General features: G+C 41.1%; 1 protein-coding gene and 1 pseudogene across 2 annotated transcripts; one reads left to right on the top strand and one right to left on the bottom strand.

Moving 5' to 3' along the window:
• Positions 1-421: 421 nt before the first annotated feature.
• LOC145227991 (ankyrin and armadillo repeat-containing protein-like) lies at positions 422-14477 on the top strand (annotated as a pseudogene). The gene is made up of 24 exons (XR_013860019.1): positions 422-830; positions 1057-1220; positions 1557-1625; positions 2051-2223; positions 2761-2920; positions 4044-4105; positions 4609-4774; positions 5406-5599; positions 7241-7348; positions 8214-8266; positions 8441-8647; positions 8910-9356; positions 9556-9681; positions 9743-9930; positions 10282-10475; positions 10571-10746; positions 12295-12439; positions 12477-12638; positions 12695-12804; positions 12861-12971; positions 13026-13324; positions 13467-13671; positions 13857-13911; positions 13968-14477. The product of XR_013860019.1 is annotated as an ankyrin and armadillo repeat-containing protein-like (transcript).
• On the bottom strand, positions 10978-12265 carry LOC145227560 (uncharacterized). The gene has a single exon (XM_080092414.1). The coding sequence runs from the start codon at positions 11662-11664 to the stop codon at positions 10978-10980; it is 687 nt and encodes a 228-aa protein (XP_079948540.1). The 5' UTR covers positions 11665-12265.
• Positions 14478-15687: the final 1210 nt, after the last annotated feature.

The following is a 15687-nucleotide window of genomic DNA, read 5'->3' as shown; positions in this document are numbered from 1 at the left end:
GCAAACGTAACAAGCAAAACGTTTCACGAAAAAATACCCTTCAAAGTTGTCTGACTGTTTGTATGAAGTGTTGTAAATCACGTGGGATAGATTAGCAGGTGACCATGGCGGACCGCGGTCCCCAAAAGGCAACTTGATCAAAGCCAACTGATTAATTAGTTTCGCCCTAACACCATTTCTTTGTTTGTAATGAAAACCAGAAATTGTAGCTGTAACGCTTGCGGAAGGCAACGACAGGAGAAGGAATGAAAACAGAGTTTGATGCGCGAACGTGAACACAAAGTGCCAGGGAAAATACTTCAAAGTACATAAAGGTATAACAATGGCGAATAGAAGATAAACAAATAAAAACAAAACGTAAACGTGGAAAGATTCAGAGAAATTGTAACAAAAACATGTTTATAAGTTACTAAAAACAAGCTTGTAACGGTTGGGAAGCACTGTTGTGGTAAATACATTTTACTGAGCTATAAACAACGACATATGCAAAAACAGATTTTGAAGTGCGTCACACGAATCAAGTCTGTGCTAATTATGTTTATATGACATCATCTGACACAAGTCAGTGTTTGATTCTGTTGTCACTTTTTTCCACTGTTTGTAAACCAAGAGTTGTTTCGTCCCTGAGGGGGTGAATGTTCGGTAAAAACGCGCGGTAAAGTGATTAAGTAATCGTTGCCCGAAAACTCCACAGGCAATTTGCGCGCAGAATTGTGGACTCCAGACCTGACTTGCAGGGGCGCTGAGGTTGATATAAAAGTCAAACAGCTGATTTGCGGCGTTAAAGGCACGTTTTGCTGGAAGCGGATGGAGGAAGCCAAGCTATACAGGTTCGTCGTTGTTGCTGGATTTTGTTGTTATAAAAACACGATTTAAAGTTTAGGGACCCACCCAGAACCTTGTTTTGCTATTTTTGTTTTTCTTTGTTGCATTTCTCTTTTACGTATTTACTCCCAACTTTTTTCACACGACGGCGCGCCAATGACGTCATTTTCTGAAAAGCAACCCAACTTCGAAACCCGTATGCATTGTTAAGCATTGTTGATTTGTCTGCAGCTGAGTGGAGACGACGGGATAAGGAAGCGCCGATGATCGGATCCATTGAGCGGTTGGATTCCTGGCTTGTCCGCAATACAACCGTGATGACGTAAGATGGCTCGGCAAACCAGCGACAGCATAATATGGATTTGTCCTGAGTGGACCCGACATTTCAACTTAAGGTAATTGCACTATATATTTATAACGCCATTTTCAATAGTAATAGTTTAAAATATACGACATGTTTATCCACCAGTTTAAAATCTTTCAAAGACATTAGAAAGCTGTTTCAAACTCGTTTATTTGCGAATTTATTTTTCTGACCTCAATTATAAAACAGGCTTTTCAAGCAACTGCATAAAATCGTACTTAATTATTTTCACTTTTTTATTTTTTAAACTTAATGTTTGGTGGTGTACAGTTTCTTTACGATATCACACATTTTTAAGGCCGTAATTTTTTAAATAGAATGTTTGTATAAAATACATCAGTTATTGACATTATCGCTTTGTTTTCAGATTGTGTTTTTAGTGCGTCAGTCTAGTTTCTTCGTTTCAAGTCTGTGGTAAAAATGTCATCGTACAAAAGTGAGTGTTTTCAAAATAATATTTTGCAGCAATTTTATATCAATTTTCTATTATTAACACAACCGTCTAAATTAAACCACCAATAATGGATTGGAAATTTTCGTTGCGCAATAACTGCCGAGGAAACGTCAATCAATATTAACACTAGCGGGATTTCCTGGATATTTATTGTTGTGATCAATGTCAGTTCGAGCTGCAAACATGCGATCTGCAATTGGTTTGCCGAGAAAGAAAATCGGTTCTTCAACACCTATTCGGTATTTTGCCTCGATTTAATCACGTGACGTTCGGCTGGTAAAACCTATTAGCATGAAAACATGTTGATATTTTGTAAGCAGTTGGTTCCTTAATCTAATAAGCGTTGAAAAAACATTAGCTTACTAATGCGCTGTAGTTTGTTTAAATACTTCTTTTTGTCCTTTCAGAAATCGTGAAATGTGTCTTGTCTGTGCACATGTCGCGCGTATGAGTGTCTCCTGTCGCGAACGTACTTGCGCTACAGGCGACATGCGACATATCTTCCGCCGTCACGCTTTCTGACCACAACCACATCCACCCGATGTCGCTGCAACGATGGCGTCGACGATTACGTCATCACGTGAGTGACTTGAAACAGTTATGACGTGTATGTAAGGGTTTAACCGGAGTTTCTATACATGGGGGGATTGTTAATAAAGTCACGAAAATATTGGTGACTTTTTTACGACACAAAACATCGCTCGTCATTTAGTCCTTGTTTGGACATAAGTAATATAGAAGTAATTGTGACGCAATAGAGTCGATCTTTGTAAAAAAATTCATTGCAAAATTTGGAGCTGAAATAATCAAACGCACAAATTTACCGAGCAAAATAACATTATGCAGGAAACCAGTTTTTCAGTAGCGTAGTGAAAATTCCCGTGTTAATTGTTCTTACTTGCGTCGTAACAATCGTGTGACAAAACATCCATTATATTTTCGTCACTGCTTTTTAAACATTTTAAGGCAAAACCGAGTTTCCTAAACTAAAAGCGAAAAATCTCAGTTACCGTCTGACTTTCCTGTTGAAAATTTTTTTTTTGAAAAAGTTCCTTATATGTTTGCAATAAGATCCTCTGTACACAATATTTACGAGCTGTGGTTTAAATGTTTCCAGGTTGAACTGATTCGTGCAGCGATGGAACGCGACCCGGTGACGCAGAGAAATCTGAAACTTCTGCAATTTATCATCTCTATTTCTGTCCTCTTGGTGGCGCTCCGGCGTCGGTTGATGAAAATCCCTGATTTGGGAGGATTGCCCACCCCTGCTCTATCAGGTGACGAATAATTGAACGGGAAGAGTTGAGTTTATTTCGCGTGGTGAACATAGCGACACAATATTTGCACTAAAACCATCACCAAGCCGGAAATAACTGCGCAACGTTAAAACGTTATTGAGCGCAATACAGTGAAGGGAACAATTGGTGGGTCATGACTAATCCAGCTGCAGGTACACCGTATCGTGGAGCGTTATGTGACAGGGACTCACAAGAAAGTGAGTTTGGTGCATTGTGGTAAACACGACCGGGGGAAGACTTCCTTATTTCACCAAATGTTAATGTAAACATTTGTGGCCTCGTCAGTTCATGCAGAGAAATATAAACCGGTTATAAAGCGATTAACGACTGGATTGTGCGGTTATAATAAAGCGTTACTTACAATCAACTTTGTTGTTTGTTGTTTCATTTTCATGCTCTGGGCGGGCAAAGCCTGAATGCGTCATGCTCGCAATAAGTCCGCCGTATAGCTGCCTGTTTTTATTGTAAGTCGGTTAAATCTTTTTTTATTTAATTTTTTTGACTTATGCAGTTGGTAAGTTGGTGATTTCAATTTAGTTTAACCCATCGGAAACCACTAGGTTGGAGCAATGTGATTTTAGTTTCTTGCTCAGAAAACACAAGCGACCGAGATAGGATTAGAACTCACAACCTTGTGAACATAATGCGGTTGCTCGTTTCTGTGATTTTGTTTTGACACAAAATACTTTATTTCAACCAATTTATGCGGAAGCTTTAAAAATAATCTGCGTTAATGAGGAGTTGCAAGAAATCAGACGTGAATTGGCAATAGCTGCCGATAACAACGTTGACAAAACGCTCGGATATGTTTACAACAGGGGTCGGCAACACTTGGCACGCGTTCCAAGGTTACCTGCCTTGGTAATTTTCATGGCACGCCAAACGATTTGCGTGTTTATATTGAAGTAACAATTTAACCTGTTACACCGCTTGTTTATAGTTTTTATCATGTCATTGTCTTAAAACTCAGCCTTACAAAACACTCCGCTTTTTATTATTATTGATATCTGCTGTTACGAACCACTATTATTTAGAAAAAACTTTGGCACGCGATGTCATTAAAATTTTAAAATAACATGTAACTTGGCACGCGTCCAAACAGGAGAACGATGTCATCTTGCATCAGCTCACGGGGAAATTCAGTTTGACCTTGACACAGGACATTGAGGTAAGCGTTGTGACGTCAGAATCGTGTAACGTTATAAGTTGAGTGTGTTCTAAACACTGAAGCCAGGTTCTCTGCAAATAAGTATTATGTGCTGGTTATTTACTCGATTGTAAGCCGCATTTTGTGATGTTCTATACTAGATTTGGTTTGGCCAATTTCGTGGTAAGGTCTTGGCTGAAATTTTCGATTGATTCGGTTTAACACTACTTATTTGGGTAGAGCTACTAACACGATACGTTTCTCCTGAACCAAAAGTGCTTAATTTTTGATAGGTGGCGTAAAGAGCTGAATTATTTATTTAGCGGCTATAAATGGGTTGGGTTGGGAAATATTTACATAAAATTTTTACATTAGAAACTAATTTTTTGGGTTAGTTTTATTGAATTTTAAGTGCTAATACCTTACCCCAACCCTAATAGCCCTAACCGTTAGCATTTTTTGAGATATACCGTTTTAAATGAAAAAAGTGCTCTTTGCGCCACCTGTCGAAAATTAAGCACTTTTGGATCAGGAGAAACGTATCGTGTTAGTAGCTCTACCACGTTTACAGACGTTGTCCGATGACGATTGGTGTAATCATGTTGCGGATGAGGCGGGGCGACATCTAGCGAAACTCCTGGCAAACCGACCGCGACAGGAGTATTCCGTCCCGACAACATCGCTCGGTACAAGCGGTGACATGGAGTTGCGAACTTAACACAGAAAATAAACATAAGTGCAAAAAATACTAATATCAGCATATTCCAGGTTATTAAATCAATGCAGAACATTTCCTTACTTGTGGCGCAGGACATCAAACCGCAGTGGGCTATTTTGTTTGAAATTAGTCAACGCATTTGCTTTCCGTCGCCTATCTTTTCTGCTGTGAAATGTAACAGAGGAAGTACTTGTTAGACCAAGTATTGCTCATCCAGCAGTTTTTATTGTAAACAATCGACGTTTCGACGTCCTATACAAGACGCCTTCATCAGGATAATGACATAACTTGCAAGACGAATGTCTTTTAAAGCGACAAAATGCAAAACACACATATGTAAAACAGCGATAACAAGATCACCCGGCTGCAAACTCGCACCACCGTAGCGATAAAACAAGCTCAGTGGTGTAAAAGCGACCGATAATTTATCGGCATTAGAACATCTGTTTTAACGTTCGTTGTGTTGGCGCGTGAATGGATGTTCCAAGACTCTAGGAAACTTCGCTTGTGGTAATCAGTTTCCTTCACCAACACCTGAGCAGCGGAAAAATTAATGCTGTGGTGGTGAGTCTTATTTCATGAAGTACTTGTTGTTGCAGATGGGAGTTTGTACCACGTGATCCGTATCCCTCTCACCACTTATTACCCAGCAACTCCGCCCATCCCAGCGTGGCTTCATGCAAGATACCAGCTACTAAGCTCCTACAGACCGAGAAAGCTGCCAATGAACGATCAACAACTCGACGAAATGATGAAAAGAGTCTTTGGGTTCCGCCAAGCTTTGAACAACAAGGTAAGCACGTATGCGCGGGAGTTATATCTACGTTATTAATCGGACAAGTAAGTCTTTTTGTAAGTAAGTAAACTGCGTTGTGGTTTTAAGAGTTCTGGACACAGGAAGTAAGTTTCAATATCTGCTCATAAAAACTGCTACTTCTTGTTCTTGTTCATCAATCTCAATCTGAACTGACTCTTCAAGCGTAGGTGGCTTTCACACGTTTGCCGATTGTGTAGTACTATTGTATTGAAACAAAATGTGACAAAGTCATAAGCAACTGCAATCGATTAGTAGCATCAGATACATCACATTGCTTTAGAAGTAAACAAGCTAGGTGAAGTATTTAAAATGAGGCAGCGCAGGTGAAGTATTTGAAGGAGGCAGCGCAGGTGAAGTATTTGAAGGAGGCAGCGCAGGTGAAGTATTTAAAATGAGGCAGCGCAGGTGAAGTATTTGAAGGAGGCAGCGCAGGTGAAGTATTTGAAGGAGGCAGCGCAGGTGAAGTATTTAAAATGAGGCAGCGCAGGTGAAGTATTTGAAGGAGGCAGCGCAGGTGAAGTATTTGAAGGAGGCAGCGCAGGTGAAGTATTTAAAATGAGGCAGCGCAGGTGAAGTATTTGAAGGAGGCAGCGCAGGTGAAGTATTTGAAGGAGGCAGCGCAGGTGAAGTATTTGAAATGAGGCAGCGCAGGTGAAGTATTTAAAATGAGGCAGCGCAGGTGAAGTATTTGAAGGAGGCAGCGCAGGTGAAGTATTTGAAGGAGGCAGCGCAGGTGAAGTATTTGAAGGAGGCAGCGCAGGTGAAGTATTTGAAGGAGGCAGCGCAGAAGCATCTTGGTTGCCTTTTTAGACTAGTGTTGCTCTATTATTCGATGACAGTGAATAGAGAGTCAACAAATAATTTATGCTGCGGTATTGTGTTGATTATGCGAGCTTTTTGACAGTTGGTATTCTATTTTATTGTTGTAGGTTATAGAGTAAAAAAGTGGCGTGACCTGTATGTATTTATTAATATTTTGTTTCAGCTTGTGAGATAAATAAGGTTTTTTGGTGCAGAGTAATTTATGACGCTACAAGTTCTTCCAGTGCATCCAAAATTATATTTACACTCAAGACTTTCCTGCCGAATTTATACAAAGTCCCAGCAATAAATTATATACAACATCTGCAGCTGTACAGTTTATTTCGATTTCTTGTTGACAGTCACAGAAAAAAAACGAGCACACAAATGAGTTAGACAGCAAGTGAGCCACAAATCCCAGGCACTTTGCAAACTTTTCTGAGGAAAGTCAACAGCGATTTTTTAAATGAGGTAACCAAGGCATTTTTTTTTTGCTGAAATTCTCTGTACAAACATATTTTTCTGGTTATTAATGAAAGCATTTTGTCTGGCATGTGTAGTTGAAATGGTAGAGCGCGAGTCCCGGAAAGACTCGAATCCCATCGCAGATTTTTCTAATTTTTTTGTACCCTGTGCCTTGCTGGTCGCTGATTTGTGTTTATGTTTACTATGTCTGACACACAATATTTAAATATTTTAGTTGGAAGTTATTTGTGCGATTGTCAACCTACTAAGTGCGCCAAATAGTGCTCTCAGGTCGGGCAGTTGATGATTGTCACCCACAATAATTTTATAGGTCGTATTTCACATTTGCAGAGAATGGAAGGAAGTCTCAAACTCTCATGCCGTCGTGAACTTGTCACCCCCTTTATCGCCATCATGCGGAAAACTGCAAGCTCGAGTTTATTTTCCCCAGATGTGCAGGTTTGATGGTGACGTTGTTGTTTTTGTGTAGGGCATGACGCTGTTGTTTGTGTGTAGGGGATGACGCTGTTGTTTGTGTGTAGGGGATGACGCTGTTGTTTGTGTGTAGGGGATGACGCTGTTGTTTGTGTGTAGGGCATGACGCTGTTGTTTGTGTGTAGGGGATGACGCTGTTGTTTGTGTGTAGGGGATGACATTGTTGTTTGTGTGTAGGGGATGACGCTGTTGTTTGTGTGTAGGGGATGACGCTGTTGTTTGTGTGTAGGGGATGACGCTGTTGTTTGTGTGTAGGGCATGACGCTGTTGTTTGTGTGTAGGGGATGACGCTGTTGTTTGTGTGTAGGGGATGACGCTGTTGTTTGTGTGTAGGGGATGACGCTGTTGTTTGTGTGTAGGGGATGACGTTGTTGTTTGTGTGTAGGGGATGACATTGTTGTTTGTGTGTAGAGATTAACCCGCGTTCTACACGTGAGTAAGCACTTTTGTATTATTTGTTTATATTTAACTGCTTTTCGTCTATAAACATAACCTGACAAAAATTTTAATGCCATTACATCATATATGTTTTCTGGTTATTGCCCGTATGGTCAATACAAGGTCAAATTTAAGACGGGTAAAAGTTTGAATAAACTGTTGCTGCCAGGCATAACGTATCAACAAAATTTTTAGCTCTTCCAGCAGTTTTTTATTGTAATATGTCGACGTTTCGACGTCTCATACGAGACACCTTCATCAGGTTAATGACATAAATTGAAAACACAAAGTTGTAAAGTATCTTGTTTCTTAAGCTAGAAATATTTTACAACTTTTAAATATGGTCGCCATTTTTTCTGAAACGACTTTATGTTGAACTTAGAATTGACAGGTTTCAACGATATACCTGATGACGATTTGTTTGTTGAAAGGACCGGTGAGATTTTTATGAATGGAACTAACCCGCTTGTGTGACGTAATAACCTGCTTGTCGTCATTCAACGTCATCTTTGTTGTTGTTCATTGTAGATTTGTGTTTTTCGCCGACTTTTAATGTTTTGTTGACTGCGTTTTAAACAGAAAGTGATTTTGTTTAAAAACCTTCAATTTTCATGACAGGCGCGACCCCCCCCCCCTGCACTTTGCTGCCAGATGTGGCGCCCTCGAGTGTGTTACAGCGCTCCTAGCGAGCAAAGTGAACCCAATGGTGAGCGATGCCCGCAATCATTCAGCGATCCACCACGCATGCGCAACAGGTCACACGGCCATTGTGAGGTCACTACTGCGACGTCACCCGAATCTACTGGAAATGCCAGCAACTGGGGGGTGAGTTACGTGGATTAATTGTTATTTGCGCGAATGTTACCTGGATATTGTTTTTGTGTTTTCAGTGAAAATTCGTCGAGTTTTAACTGAAGGTATTTTTACTTCACTCGTATACATGCTTCAATCGTCACTAACAAAGCAATCACGTCATAGCGCATATTTAACTCATCAATATTACACAAACGACACTAATCTCAACCAAATGCGGTGGTTTTTTCCCGCCACAATTTATCTTTATGCTACACCTTTACATGCTATGTAGAGACAATGTGACCCCCCCTGCTCGCTGCTGCCTCCAACGGCGCTCTTCAAACACTTAAGTTCCTCCTCAAATGTGGTGCAACAATAACTGCTTGTGACGTCAACAATGACGGGCCGATACAGCGCGCTGAGTTAAAGTACCAAACTGACTTCATCGAGTAGTTGATCGGGCGCACAAAAAGCCACGATGTGTGGAGAGGTGTTGTTGGTACGTATCAGTCTGTGCATGCGCGCGGTTCGGCCAATAAAAAGTCTTTGTTGACAGAAATGATGGCTGGTCGTCACATGACAAAGCAGGACGCGTCACTTCGGTGTTTGGAAGTTTTGCTCGATCGTTCACCCAAATACTGGAAACCTCTTCTCGACTCCGGGGCTGTCCCTCATCTCGTTAAGCTGCTCCAAAGTTCGAAAAGAAGACCGAAGTCGGCGACACTGTCGGTTGATTCAGGTCGGTTTTATGTTTCCTTAAAGTTTTGCTACACACGACAAGTACAACTGTCGTTTAATCGTCTCAATTTATTTTTTAAATCCAAAACTTGCACTTTAGCTGTTGTGCTATAGTGTATTAAGCGTTATTACTTGTTTTGCTCTGCATTAAGCTCGGTTGAGTGGATAACTCTCTCAGTTCATGCTTTGTTGTGTTCCAGGACTCGGCAGGGATTTGGACGATGAGAATTGTTCACCGATCCGCTCCTTGGCCTGCTCCGTTATTTGTCTCATGTCAGAACAGGATTCTGTACGGGCTGAAGTTACAAATGCTGGCGCAATGCCAAGTAGGTACCCGGAATTCCCCCAAACCCCCTCAATAAGTTTGCGACATCTATTTGTGTTCAGCTTTGATTTCTTTGTTGAAACCGAGCAACGATGATGATCCGGAGCACCGAGGTTTGGATGACGAGAGATGCGAGATCCAATCGCGTTCTTCTGTCGTTCTCTCGGATCTCGCTCATGTTGACGACAACTCGTCACGCATCGCTGATTACGGTGGTATCCGGCCTCTTGTGGAACTTCTGCAAGTTGATGTGAGTTTACATCGAAATGTTTTAAGTTGAACTTATAAACTTAATGTATCATCAGCGCACAAATTTACGATATTGAAGTCTAGCAGCTGCAGCGTCACATTGACCTCTTATATAAGGCCTGCAGTTTTGTTCTGTTGATTTGATTCTTCAGTAAATCGTTTAGTTTGTATTCCTTTAAAAATCTGCCGCTTACTTGATGCGTGAAGTCGGTTGTTAAATTGACTGCTTGATTCTTGTTTGCATAACCTTAAGCGAGCCCGTTCAGTTTACAAACCGACTTGTTGTTTGTTCCCGAATTCTAAACTTTCATGCAAGTGATTTGCGACCCAGCTAATACGACTTCTACATCAGGTCGTCGATGTCTTAGTGAACGTCATCAACACTCTTGCCTCCCTGTGTCGGGGGGACAAGTCCGGTGCTGGCGACATCCAGCGGAGGATTATGGAGTGCGGAGCTTCAATTTTCTCACGGTTCGTGACGATGCGTTGCAGACAGCCGCTGCTGACGCAATAGCCGCCGTTTGTGACGAAAACAATGAGAACCAGGTAAACAGTTCTGGACGGGCATACCCATTCTTTTTCGGTTAATAATGTCTGTTACAGATATAAATCTGTACGATAATGTGATTGTCTTCTTATAGAACGACTTTGTGAATATCGGAGTTCTACCGCCACTGGTGGCGATATTGCGTGGTCACTGCATTCCGGCTCAAATGAAGGCGGCACTTGCAGTTGGATGCATCACCAGAGGGAACTGTGTGCACAACAGGAAGCGTCACTGGAGGGCGCCCCCGCATCGCTCAGCAGGATTTTTCAGGTTTTTGATTCAACCAAATTGAATATTCGTAATGCGTGGCTACAAAGAGAACTACGACACAAAAATAAAATCTAACAAAATTTAAAAACGCGTTATACTGAGTGAGAAGGTTTTAAATGAAAATCGTCTTTAGTGTTTAACGACGAGAATTTTTGGCATTTTCACGCTAATAGCTCTTGACGAGCCAACACAACCTGTACGGAGCCTGTACGATAAAATACTTGCGGCCTGTTATTCCCATAAAAAAAAAACGCAAATTGGATATGCAATAAACGGAATTCGTCTGTGTTCACGTATTATTGACAGTGAAGCACCAGCCTCCTTAGAGCCTGTTGGGCGGCAGGTATGGTGTCTCAAGGGAATGAATAGATTGATAACACAAGATTCTTCTCCGTTAGGACGCGACCACAATGGCCTTGCAGGAGCTGCGTGCGTTAGCGTGATCCACTCAAGTTGCTCACGATTGACCCGTTGATAGAATCTCACAGCTTTACTTATTTCGTCTGGGTTGTTGCCGAAACTAGCCTGTTCAAGATCTGTGCTTGCAATTAAACCTTGGAAGATTTCACACCTTATCTCCTGCAAACGTCGTCGTAGACCTTCAGCCAGAAATTGATCTCGGTCACTTGTGAATTCGACTAAAGAGATCTCTTCCTCCAAAGAACAAGGCTTGAACTTCAAATCAAACTCTCTATGGTTAGAATTCCAGACAAAGGTTGGAACTGCGTTCTGAACCACAGTTAAACGATTTATCTCACGCTCAGCTTCAGTAGAAAGTTGCAGTGTGTGATCGCGGACACGATTTATTTGCTCTTCTTCCTCCTCACGATTTCTGGATTGTCTGTACTGTCTGGAATAGTTAAAGAGTCTTGCGAACCGGATGGAACTACGTCGGAATGAGCCTCTCGCTCGATTCATAGCACTAGCTCAAATATTAGGCACACCAGAGTTGATTAACACTCTGTATTCTTGAATATTTGCTTTAGGCGATATCGTCTGATTAGCTCTTGACCAGCTAACAACAGCAGTGAGATAAAAACCACAATTAGCATCCACAAAAAGAACCCACAAATAGAAGGGCGAAAACATCAAAGTCTACGCTTATATAACAATGTGAAACCTTGGCCGGTGTACGAATTCTTTTTCTCATATTACTTATATTATTTATTTTAAGGTAGCCATGTAATTTATAGTGCCATAGCGCCTTTTGGTGAACACCATATGCTTATTCACAGGGTGGAAACGTCGCGTTCTAATACGAATCACAACTGCGGAAACATTGGAAATACCGACGGAAATATGTGTCATAAGGGAATAAACACTATGTTTACTGTTAGATCTTTCTGGAACCCAAAAAATGGCTGGAAATAGCTTATGACTACCATAGAACCGGAACTATAAACATTAGTCTATGCAGAAATGAGGGTAAACATTTCCATTTCGTGGTGTGAAACGTTATTGCGAAATAGCATGCAATAGTTTCCATAAACATTGCACAATAGTGTCGTAAACGCTACAACAGCTACGTCATGAAAACTATTTGTGCAGATTTGGTCGGATGAGGTAAAGGAATGTGGCGCATGCGCACTGTGGGCGTTGGCTGGCAACCACCCGGAGCAGCAGAGAGCTATAGCTGAAAGAATCGGGACCAGCCAAGTAATTGACATGCTGCTTAGCAAGTCCGACAGCAAGTGTGACGTCATTGTCGTACTAACTGATGCCGAATACAGGTTGCCAGGCGGTGGCAGCATGGGGCTGGAAAAGTTCGTCAAGTCAAAGTAGCTTGTCACGTGACAACACCATTCCTCCGCTCATCCGATTGTTGCGATTGGAAAGATCGACTCGGAAGGTCGTCATGGCAACCCTCGACGCTTTAAACAACATGTGCATTGGTGCGTGACAATTGTACTTAAATTCGTAAAGTGTAACTAAACTCACATTGGTTCAGGCGTCGCTCACATTAACAACAAACAAACACAACTTCTCATTGCCGAAGAGGGCGCCATAAAGCTGTTGCTCCACCGGGTCTGGAGGACGTCACGTGATGAGACGATGCAGGTAACACGTCAACATGAAGATGTGTGGCGTCACAACGACACATTGTCTATTGTCAGTTGCACTGCTTGGCTTGTTTGGTGAGCGGATGCCAGGAGAATGAGAAGTTGAATGACCTGGATGGATTCGGATTCGAAATTATTTTGGAAATACTCAACTCCGCCAACCTGGTGCGTCATTATAGTTTTGTTCGGTTGTTTGTGGTAATATACAGTTGTTTTCAGTCAGTAAAGTTTCAAGCAGCCTCAGCTGCGCTCAGCACTTGCTGGAATTTCACGCTTGGGTGGCTTGAATCTCACAACGTTGGAGGATTTGTTTCGCTGCAATGACCCTGGTGGTGATGGCAGGTGTGACGTGTGGAAGTTAGTTCCTGTTGCAAAGTATTTACGGCGTGTTTTGTTTCAGCGGATTACCTGAGCTAGAGTACCCGATGCCATTGTGACGTGTGGGGCAGTACCTAAACTGCTGGAGAAACTTAATTCGAGTGATAAGCTGCTTCGGCAGTCGGCCGCGCAGGCTTTGGGTGGGTTTCGTGTTTACTTGGAGCAGTGATTATTACCTGTTTATGTATTTCTCTGCCTCAACTTTCGATATTTTGTATCTTAACCCCTGCTTTGGTCCTTTACATGTACGTTTGGTTAAATCTCCCACTTGGTACTTGACAGGTTATTTGTCGTTCAACCGAACAGCGAGTCGGGAGTTGATGGCAGCTTGCAGGGCAACAGAAGGAGTTCATTCCAATCTCACTGTGAATTTGGGGGAAGATGGTCGCATTTCCGATGAATTTGTGGCGGAATTCACGACAAGCAACGATTGAAATCCCATCGCTAACAACAAGAAAAATAATACAGTTTTTTATTTATAGAATTGGTGTGTAAACTGAGTGTAGTGACTGCAAGAGCTGCGTTTCTAGTTTTTAATTTACGAGACAGCACAATTGATAGAACTGTGGGAAGTTTTATAATGTGGGCTCGCAGACGTAATTTTATAAAAGGAGCCGATCACTACAAGATTATTGGGAACCACTGACTTGTATTGACCGATTTTTACTTTAGGGATTTCCCGACCTCAGACAGCTTGCTCCACAGCAAACAGGCCTCATGAGAACAGGTGGGAAAGTTTTGCAATCACTCTTTTCTTCGAATTTTATCAAATATTTTATGCAGAAATCCACGCAAATCGTTACGATCAAGATCCATTTCTCCTGCTAATATAATTGTGACGTTAAAGAAGTAAAGTATGACGTCTTAAATCATGATGTCATCCTGTCAAAGACACAGAACAATTTTTTTCATTTATTTTTGCTTAATTTCCGAAAGGAAATATTTGCTTACAATTTTACTTGCAAATATTTACAATTTTAATTAAATTAAAGTTTTTACCTTTTCAGTCACAAACTGTGATTTTTGATACTTTTGTTAGTTTGACTTTATCATTTACTTGATATTGTGTAATATTTTTATCTATGCCTTTCTTTTACCATCATGCATAAGAATTTATGTTTTCGTCCACCACTATTTTTGTTAACATTACTTTTAGCTGCAAACGTTTGTCGTCAATGCTTGGTTTGGCACAAATTGTAATTTGTATCAGCCTGAAGGAGGGCTTTAACCTGGAAATTTCTAAACCTTTTTTGTTTTGTGCCAATAAATGGGTAATAAATTCTTTTTTTTTAATTGATCGCGTGATGACGTTTTGCCGAATGTGTATCGGACCTTGGACTTTTCATTCAAAACATATCGGACTTTGGACTTTCAATTCAAAACATTTTAATTGCATGTAATTATCGTGACGTATTGGCCCGGTCAAACCCGATCATAACTCGCCTTTTTTCTACACAAAAGTTTGACCGGCTATTAAACCGGTTTAAACCTGTTTTCTCATCAACACACCGGTTATAAACTGGCTGAAGGCTATCGTTTTATCGCCCCCCTTACGTGTTAACGTGAAGCAACGTCTTAAACTGCTTCCAGCCATGTTACACTTGACGTTTCTGTAAAGCAGGGGTGGGCAACCTGCGGCCCTTCATCAAAGGTTGTGCGGCCCGCAGAGACGCTAGTATTTTAAAAGTACTGGCAAAAGAGTCCAATTAATACATATTTTTAAACTGATTAATGCGCCTCATGCTAGTTTTCTCCAATGTGGCTAGAACCAAGTACGAATTATACTTGTAGTTGAGCATATTTGGTAAGAAACAAAGCAAAATCACTTTGTGTTATGCACATGTGCGGCCCGCGATCCAATTTTGACATTTGTAATTGGCCCTACAGTAAAAAAGGTTGCCCACCCCTGTTGTAAAGCATTTTAATGAATAATTGCGGTTTAGAACTCAGTTAATATTCTCGGCCGTACACGTTTTACAACCATACCAGTTTTACAACTTGTAATAACACGTGACCTGACCGCTATATAAGCTAGTATCTTTTAGATCTAAAATCAGTTTTTACTTTAGACTTGAAATCTCACAGTTGATTCGTGGCGCGTTGACTTTTGCGTTGCGTGTTTAGCCGCAATTGGCGCTCTCGTGGTATGGTTTATTGAAATATAATGTGGGAACGTTAATTTAGCTTTGCGTCTTTTTAGGTTTGTTTAGGCAGCTTAGTTTGTTTATTGGAGTCAGATATACGGCAGTGTTTTATATTGTCTATCTTGAAGGTCAGTACAAATGCAAAGTCAAATAAAGAAGTACCGTTTCATTGGCCTAAGAACGATAGTAGGATGCGTCTTTTTGCTGCGAAGTTGATTTAAAAGTTATACTTTTTCGCCTCGATGGAACCCACAGTTCAGGAGTTCGTTAATGTTATTTCCGAATATTATTGAGCGCGAAACATATTTATTAAACAGCTGTGAAAATAAACATTGCGTCATCAATCAGCTGTTTGTTAA

This window comes from Phallusia mammillata, chromosome 5 (genome assembly GCF_965637545.1).
Source record: "Phallusia mammillata chromosome 5, kaPhaMamm4.hap1.1, whole genome shotgun sequence".
Taxonomy (NCBI): Eukaryota; Metazoa; Chordata; class Ascidiacea; order Phlebobranchia; family Ascidiidae; genus Phallusia; species Phallusia mammillata.
The sequence above is the reverse complement of the archived record's forward strand: the minus strand, read 5'-3'. Positions and strand labels throughout refer to the sequence as shown.